This window comes from Thermobia domestica, chromosome 16, assembly GCF_964235325.1.
Source record: "Thermobia domestica chromosome 16, izTheDome1.hap1.1, whole genome shotgun sequence".
Classification (NCBI taxonomy): Eukaryota; Metazoa; Arthropoda; class Insecta; order Zygentoma; family Lepismatidae; genus Thermobia; species Thermobia domestica.
Genome location: NC_137469.1, coordinates 84,958,751 through 84,981,206, shown reverse-complemented (window position 1 = coordinate 84,981,206; position 22,456 = coordinate 84,958,751). Strand labels below are relative to the sequence as shown.

General features: G+C 34.7%; 1 protein-coding gene across 3 annotated transcripts in view; it reads right to left on the bottom strand.

The window, feature by feature from the left end:
• Positions 1–22,456, bottom strand: part of RanBP3 (ran-binding protein 3) — a 91,445-nt gene that overhangs the window by 44,852 nt on the left and 24,137 nt on the right. For 2 of the 3 annotated variants that reach the window (XM_081742706.1, XM_081742707.1), the window contains exons 3-5: positions 8,524–8,656; positions 6,024–6,155; positions 696–842 (exon numbers count right to left, since the gene is read on the bottom strand). In XM_081742706.1, coding sequence (XP_081598832.1) covers positions 696–842; positions 6,024–6,155; positions 8,524–8,656 — 412 coding nt within the window. The remainder of the gene's footprint in view (positions 1–695; positions 843–6,023; positions 6,156–8,523; positions 8,657–22,456) is intronic. The other variant, XM_081742709.1, reaches the window with a different exon arrangement.

The following is a 22,456-nucleotide window of genomic DNA, read 5'->3' as shown; positions in this document are numbered from 1 at the left end:
ATAGAAACAACTACACTATTTCTTTACAAAAAATATATTACAAAATAAGTGTCGACGCTGTAAAATTAAATACATAAAATCTCTATAATATATCTATGTACGCTCGATTAGAATTGTAGAGAATAGTTCACACTGGCACTATTGTCCTTTCCAAGTTTTGTCCTTTCTTATGTCCATACAAAACTTTCCTGTGTTAATTACAGGACTTTACAAAATTAGTAACATCTTAATTTTAGCCACGAAACATTATTCCCTAACCTTGAAATCTTAATAAAATAAGTTAACAGAAATGACTTTCACACATATTTTGTTGACCAATCGCCCACATAGAATAGCTTAGAACTTAAAAATTAAGCTTTATAGTTAAACGATAGACCACTAAGACATAGGTCTTGTTGCTTGGTACTGAAACTCTCATCTCTAGATTATGACGTCTGTTCAATCTTGATGCGAGGTTGACTTGGACTTCCGATTTATTGTGTTTCAGTTTCTACGAATCATTTCATTATTTACTAATAATACCCTTTTCTCCCTATCCCTAAAGATGTATCCATGACGTGTTAAAATTAATTCTTTATGCTATTTACTGTCAGTGGTGTTTCGCATGACTCAAACCTGCACAGTATACTATATTGAATGGCTAAGATATTTACATACGACGTATGTCTACACGTATAAATGAGAGTTTGTCGTACCTGAACTTACTCCGGAAGCCAGCTTACTCGGGGTTAAACGTGGCCAGGGATCACCTTCTGTTGATTTACAGCCTGAACTTGGTTTCACAGCAAAAGGATTTCCTCCAAACTGAGTGCTCCCGAAGTGACGTGGGGACGATAATATTGCTAACAACAGACAAGTATTATATTCGCATAAAAGTTCACATTTAACAGCATTTTATTACAGTTAATTCATTTTTCACACTATAAACTATAGATTAATTTGACTTCAAAAACTAAGCTAACTGCATTTAATAAACATGTGTAATACATACTCATTACTTACTAGCAAACAGTTTAAAATGGCACAAATTCTTTCTACAACTACTTATAACTATTTCATCGAAAGATCCTAGTTCAAGGCGTTCATTATTAAATAACTACAACTTCCTCGATTTTCTCATTTAACTTCATTTGTCCATATAACTTAAACTTTAAAATATGAGACGAAATACAGAAACTTGTTGTGAATTGTATAAACTCAGAATATGTGAATGATTGTACAAGTTGAGTAAAACATTTCCAAAATGAATGATTTGTTTACAATGCTGTGCATCTTCAATTTTCAAAACACTTGTAACCAACTATGTAAACATAATAAATAAATATTTCTTTCGTAATTTACACTCGCTTTCAAAAAAAAAAAAAAAAAAAAAAAAATTATGGAGAATGCTGTTATCTTTCTCATTCAGAAAATAGAAAGATCTATTATTGGGCTCTTACAGTGGTTTTCTTCCATGAGCAATGTCTGAATCATAATGACACTCTGCTTTAAAATATTTCTGAGTACTGGAAAGATGTGGACTTGAAAGGAAAAGATAAAAAGAAGGTCGCGAAGATCTCAAAGTATACACTTCTACAAGGAGGAATCAAAACCGGAGAAACTGCTCATTACTTTCTGGAATCTTTTACTTCCATTTTTTACTTCTGGAACATTTCATTAATTCATTATTATTAGACTTCGGATCGATATGCACTAAAAAACGGCAAAATATGCATGCAATTATGCGCTTAAAAAAACTCGAAAATATGCACTGAAAATATGCAAATATAAACTAAAAATTGTAAATATGCACCAATCAATAACTAAAGTTAAATGAGGAATTTTATTATCTTTAGAGAAAAAAAGTTATATTACTTGAACTACATATACTTAGTGTATATCTATGATGCATTCATGCTAAAATACACAACTATGTAGTTTTTGGTGTTTTCTGGTAAAAACTTACATTTATCAGTCAAAACATTACTGTACTGTACTGTTCCTTCCGTGTCACGGGTCGTTAATGGGCAGTATTTCAAAGAAGCAATGTTACTTGCCGATAAATCTGAAATTCGTGCGTCATTGTTCCCAGGAACACTTTACTTACATTGGACAAGAATTTTATGCCAGAATTTCTCCCGTCTATTGACTATGCGTTTCGAAGAAATGCTTGTCCGGTTGGTCTTGGTGGCGTTTGTGTCGTTATTGAATCAAACACTTCAAATACACTACGAAGTTTTAATCATCGCTCTTCTAATCTCGTTATGATCTTTGAAATTGAACTGAAATGATTATCGATAAGCGCAAGTTCGCTTTTAATGTTTTCAGCTCCGCAAGTTTTCATGGCTTCTTGAATACATTTGGTTTCTTCGGGTTCAAACAGCTCACAGTCAGTACGTGAAATCAATATTATATATATATAAATTTATAAATAAAAAGGATGGGCCAAGTATCTGTCAATAAAGAATAAATATACTCAGAGAAGTAAAATAAACACTTCTGGCATAAGCATATAGTAAAACCTGCCTACCGAAATTGAGTAGGACTTGCAAAAATTTCCGTTCAAGATTTTAAGACTAACGAAGATAGACGGTTTCAAAAGCCAAGACAGAAAGTAGATTCTGTACACTTTTCAGCGCTCCTCCCTCTACTTTTGGCTTCCTTTTGATCTATTGTGTATATTATGCTTCTTGTTCCATGTCTCTAGACCAGCTAGAGAATGAGTTATTGGTATCTGGAAATTACTATGTAAATTTCAATTCATTCAAAAACTCGTACGGTATCTAGGGCCTTATATGGCGGTGAACTAAAGGGGAAATTTTTAGGGTAACAAGTAAACGAAGACCTTTACAGACAACGTAGTTCATATCCCTAACCTCTCACAGAATGTCTAAAAGTTTTCTAAACACGAAACTTGAAAATTTCCGTTTAAAAGTATATTTTAACATCCATTGTTCGCAACACAGGTTCCGCCTAATCACGAGATTCCCCCCCCCCCCTTTTAAATTCATGGGACCGTGAAATATTTCCGTTTAAAATATATTTTAACATCCATTGTTCGCAACACAGGTTCCGCCTAATCACGAGATTCCCCCCCCCCCCCTTTTAAATTCATGGGACCGTGAAATATTTCCGTTTAAAAGGAGCCTGTTGAATGCAGTTTTTACTGTGTTAAAAGCCTGTATTCAAGAACCTTATGTTCTTGTTTGAAAGAAAATAAATCCACTTGAACTTAGTTTTTGTATCCAATTATGTGTAAATCCTAGAATATTTTCTTCTGTCGTAACATTGTCCATTTCAAACAGCAATAATTTACAATGTATAATATTGACACTTTAAATGGAATAAAGTGATTTGAGCGAGACATGGAGTATGAATGGAAAGAAGGTAAAGTTATGGAAAACATAACAGAAGACTTAGTAGAAAAGTTCGTTTCGAGAGACCGAAGTGCGTATCAAAGCAACACAAGCTTATACTTAAATACTCTCTTAAACTCCTTAAAGGAGAACTTTGGGAACTTATCTCAGAAAGTAATTGCTGCGACATGTTTTAGATTTTGTAAAGGAAATATTTTAATTAATTTAGTGCTCATTTTCAAAATGTTTATTTCTTCCCGAAATACATTTTTCAACGGTTTCTTCGGGATGAACTCTGTCGAATATGAAGAAGAAAAAAAAAGCCACATCTGGGTTGTTTCATAGTTGTATGAACTCCTTACCAGACTTAAAACTGCTATGAAAATATAAGAAGGCCAAACAATAGAGCACTGCTGAAGTTTGAGCCTTTGCTGCCGAACAAAATAGAGATGTCCTCTTTAAAAACAAGCTTACTTACCTTGAAAATATTACTTGTTTAGCATACACTTTGCAAAATATATTTTATTTTTGAATTGTTAACGTCTCTCAACTTCAAACCATTGTTTCAGAAGACAACTTTTAGAAGATTTTTCGTGCCTATTTAGTTGTGCGCCATCTTTGTCCACTTTTTGTCCATTTTTGTTCACCCAACTAAAAAAAAATGTACCATTCAAATCACGGGCGGATCCAGGGGGCGATCGTCCCCCGAGAAGAGGAAACTTTCTTATTTTATATATAAATAAAACCCATCCCAGAGTTCGGAGCTCTTAAAAGTAGCTTTAAGTAGCAGTATTACAACCCACCGCCCCCCAGAAGTCCGTCCTGGATTCGCTCTGATTCAAATTAACAAAGGAGGGCTATTTCAAAATTTCGGCCACTTCGATCACCTGCAGTGCATCTTCAAATTTGAATTTTGACTAGATCAGAATTTTGTTCAATTTATGTCCATTTCTGTCCACCCAAGAAAAAATTTGTGTCATTCAAATAAACGAGGGAGAGCCATTTCAAAATTTGACCACTTCGATCACCTGTAGTGCGACATCATCAAATTTCAACTTTGACTATCTCAGAACTTTCTCCGAATTTTTGTCTAACCAGGGAAAAAAAAATATACCATTCAAATAGACGAGCGTGGGCCATTTCAAAATTTCGGCCACTTCTATCACTCATAGTGCGACATCTTCAAATTCGAATTTTAACTAGCTCAGAGTTTTGTCCAATTTTTGTGTCCATTTTTCTCCAACCAAGGAAAACTTTTATGCCATTCAAATAAACGACAGAAGGTGATTTCAAAATTTGGCCACCTAGATCACCTGTGGTGCGACATCTTTAAATTCTAGTTTTAACAAGCTTAAAATTTTGTGCATTCATGTACTACCACAAAACATTTTGTACCATTCAAATAAACGAGGGAGGGTCATTTCAAAAATTGGCCACTTCGATTACCTGTAGTGCGACATCTTTAAATTCGAATTTTAATTAGCTCAGAATTTTGTCAAATTTCCTACATTTTTGTACCATCAAAAAAATGTGCCATTCAAATTAACAAAAGAAGGCCATTTCAAAATTTTGACCACTTCGATCAACAGTAATGTGACATTTTTAAATTCGAATTCTAACTAGCTTAGATTTTTTTTTTTTTTTGGTACCACCAAGATAGTTGAAATTTAAATTTGAAAATATCTCACTACAGGTGACCCAAGTGGCCAAATTTTTAAATGACCCTCCTTTGTGAATTTTGATGGTACAGAATTTATTCTTGGTGGTATAAAAATATTCAAAAATTTGACACAATTCTGAGCTGATTAAAATTCGAATTTGAAGATGTCGCACTACAGGTGATCGAAGTGGCCGAAATTTTGAAATAGCCCTCCCTTGTTTATTTGAACGGTACAAATTTTTTTCTTGGATGGACAAAAATGGGCAAAAAAATGACAAGATTCTGAGACAGTTAAATTCAAATTTGAAGAGTCGCATTACAACTAAATGGCCCCAGATTTTTCTTTTGGTATTCTTTTACTTCCACAGGACCACACAATTTCAAATCCACACCCACCCACCCACACAAACAGTAGCAACTTTAACTTCCGGGATGGGTAACGTGGAAATTTTGTTGTAGGTGATTTGAACACCGTTATTTATATCTTCTTCCAAAAAGATGAGTCATACCTCATTGCCGGGATGAATCACTCACCCCTTTCTTATTCTCCTTTCACATGACCTTGGTAGGTATTCTAAACCGACAACAATGAACCATTTCAAGATCTTGAGTCCATTTATATTAGAAACTTGAAATTCTATTTATGAAGAAGGTTCTTGGACGTTAGAAATTATCAATTTGGTCGTTCCTTTAAACATGCATTTATATGCAGTAACGACAAAAACATGCGCTAACCTCCAAAATATGCAAATATATGTACTATAAAACGATATTTTACCTCAAAACAGCTGAAACGAATTTCTGTTTAAAGAGCATATCAATATCACGTCACGAAAAAAAAAAACATGCAAATATGCAAAAATCCGAAGTCTAATTATTATTTAGAATCACAAATATATCTACAACAGTTCTGAAAGCAGCATTCAAAAAAATCACGACTTCACTACAAATTTCAGCAGTACTCACGATCCAAAACTATGTATCTCCGAAGATTTGCAAGTTTGAAATTCAAACTACGACTGACTTACCTCCTGTGGGAATGGTATGTGGAAAGCTGGATCGAGACGGGGGAAAACCGGTGGTGCTAGGAGCATAGGTAACTTTGTTGTCCTGATCTTCCTCAGAATTTGAACTAAACTGATTTTCTTTGGTAGCATGTTCTGTAAAGAATATATGCTATGATCAGAATCCTGAGATACAGCTTTCTATTGTCAGCACCACTTACATATCAATACAACATAAAATTCTCTTTCGAACAAAGCCACTATTATGATGTGACTTCATCGCAGCCCGCAACTACTATATGCATACCACGTTGATACCCTCCCACATAACATATCCATGGTCATCAGAAGAAGGAAAGAAAGAGCAACTCCAAAGAGCAATGAATCCTTGCTCTCTAACATTAGGGACTAACAATCTAACATCCAATATCACGCAAAAACAGACATCAAAAAGAATTGTTGTCGAGATTATACACTGGTAAACTCATAAGGGACAAGAATTAAAAACCTGCATTAGAAACCCAACGAAACAAAGGACTAATTACTAGTATGAGAAATGCACCAAACCGAAAGCTTTCTCATGGTCAATAAATGAAACATATTACTCGTTTGACTTTTGTAACAGTTCCCTAACTACTTGGATATTATCTAATAAGCTATAATCACTTCTAAATACAGCCTCTTCTCTTGGTTGGGCGAGGTCTCTATTTTTCTAATCGGAATGTCAATACTTTCGTAAATTGTATAGAGAAGGCTTATATGTATAACTGTGTTAATTTTCTTTATGTTCTTGTTACGCAATAGTATGATCATAGATGGCACATCTCGGAAACTCGATCACTTTGTAGATTTAGTATAACAATGCGCTAGAATTTTTCAGTCTCTTCGCCAGCTTCCTTTAGTATGCCTCATGCAACTCCATATTTTCCTGTTGTCTTTCTTTGTTCCATGCTTCTTATAACGTATGCAACCTGTTCTTGGGGTATGAAGTGGGATATCTGTTTTCTCTTCATATTCGCTTTCCTTCCTTCCGGCTTATTCCTTGAATGTAACTTTATATTTAAAAAATCTAAATCTCCTTTAGCATTTCTTTGCTGTATTTAGTGGCTACATTCTCTTCTTTTTTCAGCGCTACGATATGTTTCCGTCCACTGCTTAGGCTCTGTTTTCCCTTCTTAGGCCCACGCTGTCTTCAATTATTTTTCTTACGATGTTGCTGTTGAACTTGTTTTTATACCTTCTATAATGGATTTCAATATTGTCCTGCAAAGTTCCACAAATTACATTTTGGAAGTTCCATTGTTACTGTTAACCTGTATTTCTCGAGAACTTCTTACCTTCGTAGTTGTACCTATCACAACTACTGTAATATCCCTTTTAGATTCTGCAATGTCCGTAGCCTCGAGTGTGGAAAAACGGGTTTTCAGTTCCAGTTGATCTTTCTACATCAAAATAAAATTAAAATTATTACCTTTAATTTGGGAAGAATATGAACTGGCAACACTCGAAAGTAACCTTATGTGAATTTGAAAACAGCAGGGAAAATCGGACTAACTTCCCTTGAAATGCAATTTCTCGAACAAAGCACGAAGTGTGAGGTATATCTTATATTTCTAAAATGCAAAATACAGCTACTTTCAAATCTCGACATATAACATGTAGTATTTATTACTATATATATATATAAACCTAAGAATTTGGCCTTGATCCAATGTAACGCAACATAAAGCCGTTGGTTCGGAATTTAAATTAGCATTTAAATATAAAAATGTCTTATACAGTTAATCAACCCGAACTCGATCAATCAAACAACAATTATATATATATATATAATTTGACTTGGTTTAATAAAAGCGTTACTTTCCGATATCGCAATTACTATATCACTTATGACAAGAATTCGATTAAAAAAAAAACTAATAAAAAAAATAGCAATCGCGAGTGACTCTAAAACAGTGAAATTTAGAACTGCAGCAAATTTGAAAACCTTAAAGACAAATATGTAAATTTACAACACATTTACAACCTCTCTCTCTCATTCATGCAATTGAACTGATTGCTGAATGCAGGAAAACATCAATTAAACAGTTAAATTAAATTTCAAATTGAATTTAAATTATACTAAATATCAAATTTAAGGTTCAAGTAGGCTTGAACCTTAAATATTTTATAATTAATTAACGATTAATTTCTTTTAACAGATTTTTTATATAATTAGAAAGCAACTCCTAGCTAGTCCTCTGCAAACCTCATTTCCTTGTAGATATTTAAGTTAGCTATATGTTTACCTCGAGTTTTGTTTAATTATATTTACGCTAGATTTTATTTTCTTTTTTCGTTCACAATTTTATAAATTCATTTTATTACTGTTAATTAAGTTTAAGTCTACAGTTATCCTTATTCTGATTTTAAGTTTACAGTATAATCGCGTTTTATCTATCGCTACTTTTCATTTATTCAACAATAATTTTAAAGACAACTCTCTCAATATCAAATTTACCTACGAAAATACATATATTCTCACCATTAGATCTGCTATCTCCATCTGAACTGGCAGAACTTGCCGGGTCATTTTCTGATATACTGTCCGAGACTGAAGAACCCTTCTCAGCATCTGTTTTCTGAAGAGGTGACAAAGAATCTTCACTTCTTGGATTCTAAATAAACGTAATCAAAACAAACTCCATTAAATTATTTGAATAATATTATGATTCAAGTGAACAATTGTGATTGTGTCGTAAATAGATGTTGAAAATTACAAAGGCTTTTGAATTTCTTTAAAAAAAAAAAAAATAAAGCCAGGGCCGGATCTTGAATCCTGGGAACTACGTGTTTGCATGAGGGGCCAGATAAGGACGGCGCCCATCTGGAAAATGAATTTTGTGATTTAAATGTAAATATTTATTACAGAAAATGTTATGATGAATTTTTTTTTCCAAATAGCATCAAAGAAATATTATACAGACTGAGATACAGATAAAATACATCAAACGGATAATAAAGTCGAATCATTGCGTGGTTAATTGAAAAATACCTCTTTACACGTGAAATTGACTTGTACAGTCCACAGCAAAAAACCTGCAACATGAGCATGTAAGTTTATTGTGAAACTACGCCTAACAGCGCAGTGAATCAACATAACGTCTAAGTGGCACGAATCACGCTAGGAGAAACCTCGGCGTCCTCCCCTACACACTTATTTTGGAGCAAAAGTCTTCGTCGTTTCATAATAAAATTAAATGCTCATGTTGCAGGTTTTTTGCTGCAGACTGTACATCAACTGGTGCCAATACCACACTCACAAGTGATGCTAGTTTAAGGAAAATTCCCCGACCGCAGGGAGATTTAGGCAAGATTTTTAAAAGAGAGAAAAAGGGAGGTAAAATGTAGGGAAATAGCTTTTCAATAGACGTTATAATAAACACTACTGCAGTACAACTAAAGACGATGGCATTCTTTCCAAATTCCCGCCATATGCAAGCAAACTCTTCATTCCTCTTCCAACAACCCTTCCGCTACCTTGCTAGAGGAGGTCATTGCCAGATATGTTTTTGAAATGGGAACAGATCAACAAACAAAAGGCAGTCAATTGCACGTGTTGCTTATGGATTGAGTGACATCACAATAGAAATAAATGTCATCAAGGGTGCTCCGCCTTGTCAAAACAGTGTTACTGCATAGTGACTGGATCAATGACCACAGTTAAAGTTGAGGAACGTCAGCGTAAATGAAATTCTCATTATCAAAGTTTAAATAACTGAGTTTCTGTTGTCCACTGGTCTAGGGAAGGGGGCGAATACTAAGAAAAGACGCGGTACAAATGGAATATTTTATCATTTCTGAGGGAAACTTTCATTTAAGTTCCTAATATCACTGACTTACAATCACTGTCTACTGCTTAATACCAGGGGTGGATAACTTAACGTAACTGTAACGTAACGAAAATAGTTCTCTGTAACAAAATTATTGGTTATTTAATGTAGGTAGGTACAAGGTATAACACCAATTTTTGTTACGACGCCGTAACGTTATTCGAGCATGTAACGTTATTGTACCGTAACTAATTGAAGGAACAAATCTGTTTCGGGTATTCCTTTCACGCTTGGTGGGAGAACATCAACAACTGGTACCAACTGAATGAGATTCTTTCCTCTGCGGGTATCTAATGGAACGAAAATGTGTGGTACAGAAGCTATTTCGTTACAAATACTATTTGCCACACGAGTAACACAGATGAAGAGACAGGTTTGGTAAAGGTATTGTGTTCATCAGTTACAGATCTTATCAGATCTTTGGATAGTTCCTCGGACATGGTATCTATTGTATTGTTCTTCAGAGGGTGACATTGAATTTCGTTCTTCAGGTGGTGAAGCAGAATGAATATTTCACTTTCATATGTTGTTATTGCAAATATGAAGTAGAGACAGGGGGAAAAAAGAGATCGATTTCTGTGAATATCATAGGAGGAAGTCAGTCATATACAAGGAAAAAAGGCAGGTGGAAGGGGACAGCAGGGTCAGGGGGAAGCACAGAGTGAGACAAAAGTAGCAAAGGGGAGGGAAAATAGACAATCTCTTTCATTCTTCATCTTGTTTTGTTTTCATAGCGCTCTTCCCTGTCCACAACAAGAGTAGGATTAATTTAGAACTGTTCCATGAATGGTGGGCGCAAGCCTGTGAAAATCATATTATTAATATTATTAAAACAAAGCTCACAAAATAGCTAGGAAATTGTGTGATGCATGGCCACGTCATTGGCTATCAATCTGCATTATTTTTGGGATATTTCACCGTTGTTTGCTGGTTCTTAATCCAGGCACATCCCCGATTTCTTCACTATATTGAATCAATCTATATTATTATTATTATTATTATTATTATTATTATTATTATTATTATTATTATTATTATTATTATTATGTCTAGCGAGCATAGCCTAGTGGCTAGCGTTCTTCCTTCGCAAAAGGGAGATCCTGGGTTCAAAGCTTGTGGCCTGCTACCCTGACCGGTTTTACCAGCTTTTTTCGTTGTTCCACAAAGTGAATGTCGGGATGTTATCTTTAAGCATAAATCCTGCCTGATTTTCTCCTTTCCTTTTTCCATTATTGATGTTAAAATATTCTGTTGTAAATTGGCCTTAGAAGCTGCATTTGAAATATTTTACATAAATAAGTGAATGTTTAGAGCACGCCAGGCACGCGCCCAGAATTTTTTTTTTTTTTTTTTTTTTTTTTTTTTTTTTTTTTTTTGTGTGGAGGGATCCGAAGATTTTTGCAGGTCTAATACGTATATGTAGTATTTAACCTGTGTTGTTCAACGCCCGAAAAGACAAGTAATTGTTAATTAGTGCCTCTTATTAAACATGATAGAGCTAAAGATATTAAAATTTTTAGGCTATGTCAATCATTTCGATGACAAAGAAGTATACTTATAGTAAGAAAGTTCACAAATGTTCGTCGAGTTGCGAAGTTTTGTCGGGAATAATCTGAATCCTGTGGATCCACACATAGGCCTTGGTTTCAATTCCCAGTGGGACCTAAAGTACTTTTCCGGCGTTGATTCAGTATCTTGAGACAATGGAAAAACTTACGGTAGACTAGCGGAGTCCGGTTACGTGCTATGTGCCTTCCTTTTACTTAAGGAATAATGCTGTTGTTTGAGGTTGCAATTCATCAAGTATAAAAGGGGAAGGGAGTCAGTAAAATCAATCTCATGTTGAAAGTTTACACATGTAGGCCACATGGAAGACAATATTTCAATATACACTATGTAAAATATTTATATGTCAAAACTTGGTGTATATTTTCGGGTCGCGGACATAAGCTCACCGGCATTAAGCTCACCTATGTTAATGCAAAAGCGGACAAAAGCTCCCCGGACATAAGCTCACCACTAATAATATATTTGTATTATAAGATAATTTACGAAATAAAGAGTACAATAATGATAAGTAATTACATTTATAGATTAACTAATTTAATTGCAAAGGAAAATAAACCTGAATAAAATAAATAAGCAACGGAAAAATGACAGACGGAAAATATGACAGAAATGAAACTAGACTTTGAATATTAATATGAAGTAGATTTTTAATATTAAAATATAAACTGAAAACAGATCTGGACAAACAAAAGAATACTACTTCCTCTTACTGAAGAAAGCAATCCAACTCCCTCTCCTGTGCTGATACTTTCATGCAGGAAATTTTGCAGCACAGAAATATCGGTAAACGAAACTTTGGTGAAAGGATATCTCCTTGTTATTTTTTTCCACACTGGCTGAAAGTATCTCAGATATATCTCATTTTGCTTTAGAAAAAGGTATGCTGGGTATGAAGATTTATTAAAATATAGACTTTGACTAGTAGTAGGCCTAAGTCAGTAGAAAATAGCCCGGATATTTAAATGTGGGCTTTGACTACTAGTAGCCCTAGTTCCTCAATAGAAAGTAGGCTATATAACTAATGTCATATAGGAGTTATCAGACATCAGAATAAAATATTAAGATGTTGCAGAGTTCAAATCTTAAGGCTGTCATCATACTTGCAGACCAATACTCATCAAATGAATCTCTTCCTTATTTACTAAGAACAAAACAACTTATGAACAATAAAAGAAAACAAAGAAAAAGAAGAAGAAAGCTTAGTGTTAGGAAATAAGAAAGAGATTTATTTGAGTGTTGGTCTCTAAGCACGACGCCAGCACAAAGAAGCAAGACCTAAATACATCTGAGTATGATAAATTCGTTAAAAAAAAAAAAAAAAAAAGTCACAAAGTAGAACCACGAATCCTGTTAGCAAGCAAATTCTATTATGTAAGTATTCATGCCTAACCATGAAATTATTTTAATGCAGCTGATAAATTGTCAGGCTTATAAGAAAAATTTGGTTCCAAAATTTCCAGTGCCAAATTAGGCCTACAGTCACCCATGCTTAACACATTAAACTTGCAACATCCCTATTTTATTGATATCTAATAGCTGCTATACGACATTAGTAGCTCTACTTTCTACTCAGTTATTAGGCCTATTTGTAATTGTAGTCAAAGACTAGATGTTTATATCCAGGGCATTTTATTACAAGTTTCTCAAAGTCTGCCCACGTTTAATACAACGCAACTCCGCAATGTTATTATTTTTTATACCTGATAAATGATATAAGCTCCATTTTCTGCTTAGGAAGTAGCCAAAGCCTAAATTTCAATATTTCGTGAATTTTATTACTCAAGGGAAATTATGTTTGCTATTGGTGAGCTTTTGTCCGCCCCTGTAATGTAAGACTGCCGGTGAGCTTATGTCCGGTGAGCTTATTTATTTATTTGCCATCAACACCACAGGCATAAGCCCAATTATAGTGTTGGTGTATTACATAATACATTTACAATAGTTTTCATAGTACGAAAATGGCAAGTTATGTCTAGTTCACTTAAAATTACGTGCATATATAATACCTAACAATAAAATAATAGATTTCTTTTAAGTCAGCAAGAAAATTAAAATGGCAAAATCCCCTTCGAATTATTTAGCAGAGATTGTCGAATATGTCATATCAATATGTACTATTAACTTATAATTGCTTCCAAAGCTGAAAAGGAATGCATCCAGAGGTTAGCCTGGTGAAAAATGCCCCAGAAATTCAGAATTTCCCCGGGAAAATCATGTAACAGTTTTATATTATGTAGGTTTTAGTTTTATGTATTTTACACCAAATGTAGTAAAAATATAAAAAGTAAATTTGTGTTACTCTATTTACAGTATAGTAGAATCTTAACAGATAAGGAGACGATTTGTAGCTATTATTATTATACTAGCGTATCACCGAGATTTTATTTTATGTCCATTGTTTTTAGAAAAATGAAATACTATTTATATTATTTTCTAAGGTTGCTAAACCCATCAATTTTTGCAGAACATTTACTCCTTGCGATAGTATTCCTGGCCTGGACTAGTGACCAAGTTGTGGTAAGAAAGATTTGGGACACTTGGGACACATATTCGTCGAAACGAAACACAGACTGGGTTGGGTCTTGGTCTCGTCTCGAATTATAAATCTATCTGCCTCGTCTCGACACATTGAGTCTCAGTCGTGTCTCGAGACAGTATTGTCCGTCTCAGTATAGGTAACATCTTTATTTAGAAAAAAAGATGTTTTGTCACTCGTGTTTATTAGAAAGTTTCTCCTTTGATATAATGAAGTACATTCCATACTCGTGTATTTTTTTTTCCCCGCAGGCTGTATATAAGTGCCGTAACTTGAAAGTTATCCTGTAAGGGCAAGCACTAATATGTGGGTTCCCAGAATTTAAAATCTCAATAAAGATCTGTATTACTTCTAGAAGTACCAGTTGGTGTTTAGTGGAAGTAGGGCGGGAGTTAAATTTATTTTATACTTCATCTTAGTTTTTTTTTTTTTTTTTTTTTTTTTTTTTTTTTTTTTTTTTTTTTTTTGAGATGATGATGGGGCATCAGCAGCATTAAATTATTTTCAGTTCTTTTGGAAATAGCATCGTGGGGCCATTCCATTCTTTAGGAGTTAAATTGAGAGGATAATATTTAACTCAACTTAAACCATTAAGAAAGATGTATTATTACTGGGGACTCTAATAATTTTACTGAAATGGGCCCAGATCACATTTCAGCAGAATTTATGTGCCTATGTTTATGGGATGTGGTGAACCTATTCCATGCAACATTTATACATTCATGTTAGTATTGTATCATATGGATTTATTTATAGAAAGTTTTATTTTCGTTTTATTATTATTATTTACTGCTCTTTTGACATGAAATTTGCTACATACATGTCTTTGCCGATTATGCACATACAAACATTATAAGAAATACCTGGCGATTTCGTTATCAAATTATATTCCTAAAACAACATATTTATAGACATGCGACAATAATTTTGGACATGAGTGTACATACTAACGATAAAATATGAACGCTTTTTCCTTTTCTGCGCAAATCCGCGAAAGGAACAACACATCTAAACATTTTGTAGCTAACTCCGTAAGTGGCAATATCCCCTTGGAATTATTAAGCAGAGATTGTCAAATACGTCATATCAATATGTACCATTAACTTGCAGCTTTGTACAACAGCTAAACAGGAATGAATCCAGAGTTTAGGCTGATGAAAAATACCCCAGAAGTTCAGAATTCTCCCGGGAAAACCATGTAACAATTTTATATTATCTAGATTTCAGTTTTATGTATTTTACACCGAATGAAGCAAAAATGTAAAAAGTAAAATTTCTGTGTTACTCTATCTACAGTATAGTAGAATCTTAACAGATATGGAGCCAATTTATAGCCACTATTATTATACTAGGGTATCTCCGAGATTTTACTTTATGCCCGTTGTTTCTAGAAAAATGAAATTCTATATTATTTTCTAAGGTTGCTAAACACATCGATTTATACAGAACACACACTCCTTGCAATAGTATTCTTGGCCTGGACTGGGTTGATATCGTCTCGAATTATAAATTTATCTCTGTCTCGTCTCGACACATCGAATCTCCGTCGCATCTCGAGACAGTATTGTTCGTCTCAGTATAGGTGTCATCTTTGCTTTGAAGAAAGGTGTTTTACGACTCGTGTTTATTAGAAAGTTTGTCTCCTTTGCTATAATGAAGTACATTGCATACTTGTGTAATTTTCTTCCGCAGGCTGTATATAATTGCTGAGTGTATGGCTACCAACAGTATTACCTGACCAGCGAACGAGTGCGGGCGGCCAGTTTTGGAACTAAAATGCAAGCAACAGTGTTTCTAACCATATTAATCTATTACAATTCTTTTTGTCCTATTCGTAATAAACCACTTCACGTATATGCTGAAGTGAAGACAAACAGTTTCAAAAGTTATTGAAGTTATTTACAGAATATTTTGAGTAACACACACACACACAAAAAAAAGAAAAGAAAAAAAAAGAAAAGAAAAGAAAAATAATGCATTCTCCATATTCCACATGAACTTGCGAATAAACTAACCTCGGTATTGTACAAAGGATCAGATATTCTTTCTGGCAAGGAAAACGATTTATTCCACTAAAATTTTCAATAGTCAAAGAAAACGAATTAAAATTGGTCGATTCGACTCGTTCCGAAGTTTTTGACGAGACGATATGTAAAATGTGTACTCATTATTTTCTGTTGACTGTCTCGAGTATTTTTAAGTCTATAAGATATGCGTAGGACAAATTCAAGGGAAGCTCGAAGGCAAAAAATCATCGGAGGAAACAAATTTTAGAGTAATCACCAGAAACACTAGAACTTTCCGTAAACATACGACCTCCCGTTTTCATATTTCTATCTTATCCATGTGTACGCCCCTTCTTTCATAAATATGAAGCAAAACGTGAATCGAGAAGAGGCGAGAAAATTGTCAAGTCTTGTAGGAATGACTAGTTCACCCAAATGTTACATCTTAATTTCAAACACTGTTTAGTATTATATGATTAATTGGATATATCTCATATGCAATTTGATAAGGTAATAAATAGTATGAACACAAGAAAGAGCATTTATCAACGTCTAAAGATACGCAAGTCATTACACAATTTACATCAATAATAAATATGATTTAATTGTTATATCAATCTTTCGTGGACTCGTAATCTGGAAGAATTCTGATAAATTCTACATGAAACTAAGATGTAAATCAGGACACATTTTGTACATAAATTTACAAAACGAGACGAGAAAATTTTGATTCGAGACGAAACTTTTACAAACATTTACGACACGAAACTTGAAAACCTGAATTCTCATCTCGTCTCGCGGGCAACACTATGAGCAAGCGAGTTAGAAATCAAATATGCACAATCATGGTTCCTTTAAGCTGCACTAAGCTGCAAATATACCCAATGTTGCATTGGGGGTGAAGGGAGAGCGATTAAAGTGGGGTGCCTGATAATTTAAGGTTCCTTATACCTCCAGTGAAATTCAGAAAAAATCCTGAATTACGAAAAAAAGAAAACATACAAAATACATTTACAGGGTACCGGTAACTCTTACAGCCATTACGTTATTATAAGATTAATGCTACTCCTGAAATATACTCCTAGAGTGAATATGTATTTGAATAACGAAACCATTTTCATAAGTTTTTCAAAGTATCAAGTTTGAGAAGAACAAAGTTTGTCTTCCACTGCTGTTATATCATTGCTCATAGATATCAGTGATGAAATAATTAGTCGAAAGTTATGCGGGCACTTCTTACATCATGAAGGAGATGAGTCTCAATATTAGGTACCTAATTTCAGTATTAACAAAAAAAAAAAATCTTGCAACCATGTGTAGCACATTTTAATACTTACACTTGAAATAAAAATACAACTGGATAAAGACGATTGCCTTTGTCTTTGAATTTCATATGTGAATAACAATATAGGACTTTTCAGATAGAGGAGGGGGAGGGGCAGGTTTTATTAAACAAGATCGTACATCTGATATGTTTTAACTATAGGCAACTTGTACTTACAGGCTAAACTCAGTCTTCTGAAGTCAAACGACAAATACCATTAAGATGTTCAAGAGAATAACGTATCAGCATTATTATATACAGGGTGTCCGAGAAGTCCTTCCCTGAATACAGAAATTGATAACTCAGGCTAGAAATAAGATAGAAATATGAAACTGGTGTTGAATTGTTTACAAACTATAAAAGTTTTGGTCACATCAGTACACTTCCACATGAGCACCCTTGGTAGCACGTAGCACATCTAGGCGATATTCAATTTCCATCCACACATTAGCCAACATCACTGGAGGGATCGATGCAACGACTGTGGTTATTCGTTGCTGCAGGGTTTCAAGATCTGGTACACGTGTTCGGTAGACCTCATCCTTTAGAACGACAGCATGTATTATTCGGCATGCATGTATTATTCTTTACCTGCACCATTTAGATATTTTAATCAAAGGTGTTATAAACTAGCCAACTATTTAATTATTTTATTAGGTTAGAAGAAGAAGTTATATATATTTTTAAGAAGTTATAATTATATAAATGTTTTGTATCTTATAATGTTGATTCTGTAACGATAGCGACATAATAACATATGGTAGTAAGATGGCTGTAAGCAGCCTAGATTTAACTATACAATAAATGCATTCGAACAAAGCAACATTTGCAGTTTTTGTGCTAATTTAATACGTGTGCAACTCACTTATTTGAACTAGGGCTCAACGATTACGTTGTACCTTGACATAACCCCATAAAAAGAAGTCTAATGGGGTTATGTCAGGAGAGCGTGGACGCCAAGCTGTTGGTCCATCACGACCAATCCATCGCCCAGGAAATGTCCTATCGCCTAGATGTGCTACGTGCTACCAAGGGTGCTCATGTGGAAGTGTACTGATGTGACCAAAACTTTTATAGTTTGTAAACAATTCAACACCAGTTTCATATTTCTATCTTATTTCTAGCCTGAGTTATCAATTTCTGTAATCAGGGAAGGACTTCTCGGACACCCTGTACTACAGACACAAAGATACCACTAGACTCCCAAGTTTCAAAATTATATTGTATGTGAAAGCAGTTAGTAGATTTAATTCTTTGTCACATGATAGCTAGAACCTGAGAAAAATTCAGAGGGAGTCCATGGGAAATTTCTTTCGTCATAAATAAAAGTTGTGAATTTATTATGTACTGAAGCAGTTATACTTACGCTTACACTACACATACACTGATGTTTTATCAATACTTTTCTTCGAACTCTACCAAAGGGCTGGATTTCTATAATGATCCTTAAAGAAGGATGCACTGAATCAAATTTTACACATCAATCCCGAAAGGCAAGCTATACAATCCAATAAATCTTTAAAAAAATGAACTAAAAATTTTTTCACCTCTTCCCCCCGCCTCCCCAAAGGATTCACTCTCTAAAAAAATAAATTTCTTTATTTAAACGTCTCATGATTATGTTGTTTACGCTAGAAGACACAGGTGATTAATGAAAGGGAAGGATTGTAAAGTTAAATTTCGGTCTCTCACTGGAAATCAAACCTAGAATCACGTTCAGTAAAAGCACATGCATTAGCCAATAGACCAACGGAGACGACTTTCACAGTTCTTGAGTGGAAACATATCGGAATTCTTCCCTGGCCAAAACTCGAGAAAATAATGTATTTGTCAACCCATAAACATACACTTAAACAAACACAGCATCGTGAGCATTTACTTGATTTAAACTTACAAAGTATTTCTCTATCTCTAAGCTATCAACCTTAAATTAACCTTTTAGTCATTGACATTGTCATTCCTGCGTTTTACAGGTTGATCCTGTTTTATAATGGAATCAAATAAAATGTAATCAATTTTGTAGAACCTGCTTAATACCGGTAGAAGCTCACTGAATTGTCAATTGTGCTATGTTGTTCTTAAATTGGTAATTTCCATTCATATATCACTATTCACAATACATCTGCATTACTGCAGGAATGGTTCAACTATATAACTATATAACATCTATATAACTTATGGCTTTCTTTATTAAGTAAACTGCAACTTTTAAAAACCATTGGATACACTGCAGGGTGAAACTCTCCGCTCCCCTGTCCCACCGCGCTTGCCAAGGAACTGATGTAAACACAACAGCAGCGCCATCCCTCCAAAACCGCACTGCTATCCTGGTCAGGTATTATATAGCTATGAAGATGACAGCGCCGTAACTGGGAAGTTTCCCTGGAAGGGCAAGAACTAATATTTCGGTCCACAGAATTTAAAATCTCAATAAAGATTTGTATTACTTCTAGAAGCACCAATTGGTGTTTAGTGGAAGTAGAGCACGAATTACATTTATTTTATATATATATATATATATATATATATATATATATATATATTTAGATAATGTTGGTCTAGCAGCAGTATTTTAAATTATTTTCAATTCTTTTAGAAATGGCATAGTGGTTCCAGATAAGATCATTGAAAATATTCTCTACAAAGTGCTGGAGGCAGAACGAGAATGAATTGGAAAAGGTCTTGAGAGGGGGAGGGAAATCCCTGCCTGTGAGCAGCACATCTGTTTGCAAAGATCAAATTGGAGCCGACAACCTTCAATGTTACCAAAAAATGTTCGTTACTCTTGATCTAAAATTAAGCGTAAAATTGAAACAACCATCCAACTTCTATTGCTTTTCCGTGTACATTTGAAGCATTTTTAGTGGTTGACTACCATACTTCATTAGATGTTCATGAAGTAAAATTTACATTATCTTAGGAGGACTGAGAAACCAATGGTAAAAGGTATAAGATCCTCGATATTTATTAGCCGAAGCGCCTTCCGTAATGCACCTTCACGATTCTGTTCAGTGACAGGGGGTTGTGGTGGCTCAGTGATGGAGCATTCGCCCCTGGTTCGTGTGATCTTCAGTTCAATCCAAGCTCGCGCCAAGTGGGCTCTTGTGGTGAACAAGCCTTGCGTGCGTGAATTCTCCCGTTTCTTTCCACTTTCTTGCCGTTGAACGATGCGCAGTGATAATTTCTCCTCGACATAGAAAGACATGATCTATCACCTCCACCATAAAACATTATCATATCAGCACCTTCTGCAGGTGGCTGGTGGTATTGGAAAATATGTTCCTAAAGTGTTCACAATCCAACTACTGTCCTGACCGTTTTCGATTGTTGTCTAAAGTCCTGATTGTTTACAATTGAAGATCTATTTTTCACAATCTAATGCAGGAAAACTTCTCGGTTATTCCATACACTCAAAGAATGGCATACATTTTCAATGTTTTCACTGGCACGAAAGTTTACAAACCAATACCATATAGTGTGTTCATTCACCACTTCTGGAGCAAATGCACTTTGTATTTCGCGGCTAGATGTGAAGAATATTTTAACTTGAACTCTTGAACAAAATACCAATCGCATTTATGCGTTCTCCATGATGTATTTTCACACGATCCTGTTCAACGACAAAGGACCGCGTGGCTCAGTGATACAGCATTCACTTTTGGGCGTGGGCGAAGGTAACATAAAGTTATACGAGAATGACAACGCGTTTTGGGAGTATTTGGGAACTGTGTCGGACGGGTCTAGGAAAATTCGGTGTAGGAAAATTCGGTGTAAGAAAATTCGGTGTAAGAAAACTCGGTGTAGGAAAATTCGGTGTACAGAAAATTCGGTGTACGGAAAACTCGGTGTGGGGAAATTTTGGTGTACGGTAGATTCGGTGTAATACATATTGAATATTACTACTTACAATAATTTACGACATTTCATATTGTGAAAACGAAAACCATATAATGTAACGAATAAAATGTTATTACCTATTTCAAGAAAAGCAAATTTATTTTTCTGCCTTGAGTCCAATACCTCTTGCATGTCTTTTGCGGGGTATTACTATAAACTACTTTTCATCACACAATGAAGCTGACACTTTTTGTCAGAAATAAAACAATTACAACTATAAGTTCAGAGAATAGTTATAGGAACAACTAAAAACACCTTTCCTATATAGTACATCATAGAACATATACAAGGTGATTCTTTTAAAACTCACGGATTTCATTTGGAGGTCTAGATTTTCTAACTGAAGTCCGATTTTCATGCGGTTTGTGGCAAATGATCAAGGAATGTTGGAAGATTTATGGAACTATGCTTACTGGTTTACATTCATTTGGGGTAATATAGGCCGCACCTCTAGAAAAGCAGCAAATATTCGCCACTGTACCGAATTGGAATTAGGTGAGGTGCGGTATGGAGATTTGAGTTTCTTCGTTAGATGGTAACCTCGCGACAGTCAATAAGAAACAGGAAACTGGGCCTTCGTATTGAGAATTATGCTGTGCTACTGTACCAATATGATCAGGACGCAGTTACAATAATGTACTCTTTGGAGCAACGTGATTTTATCGTTAAAAAGATTTTAGAGGCCGGGATCTGTTGTTGCTACGCAAAGGGCAGCTACACGCAACTTTGCCTCACGTTCTGCCCCAAACAGGAACATAATATGGTCGCTAGTGAATAAATTGCAGGAAACAGGATCTCTTCTGAGTAAGGCAGGGAAGCATCGGACACCGCTGGCGGATGTTGTTGGACATAAAACTTAAAGATTTCATTTCATTTCACTAACACTTAATTTGTATTCTCACTAACACTTAATTTGTATTCTTCAATTTCGCTTCAAATATCCAATATCTCATTCGAACTGTAACGTACAATGGCGAATATTTGCTGTTTTTCTTGCGGCCTGCTCGATATTACCCCGGATGAATTTAAACCAGTAAACATAGTCCCATAAACCTCCCATTCTCCCTTGATAATTTGCAACAAACCGCATGAAAACCGGACTTTAGTTGGAAATTCTAGAGCCCAATGAATCCGGGAGTATCACTCTGCATATACATATGTAAGATGCAAAAATATATTGATCAAAAAAGTCTTACTGGAAAGGACAATATAAAGCAGAATGGTTTTATCATATAATATTTGTACAAATAGTT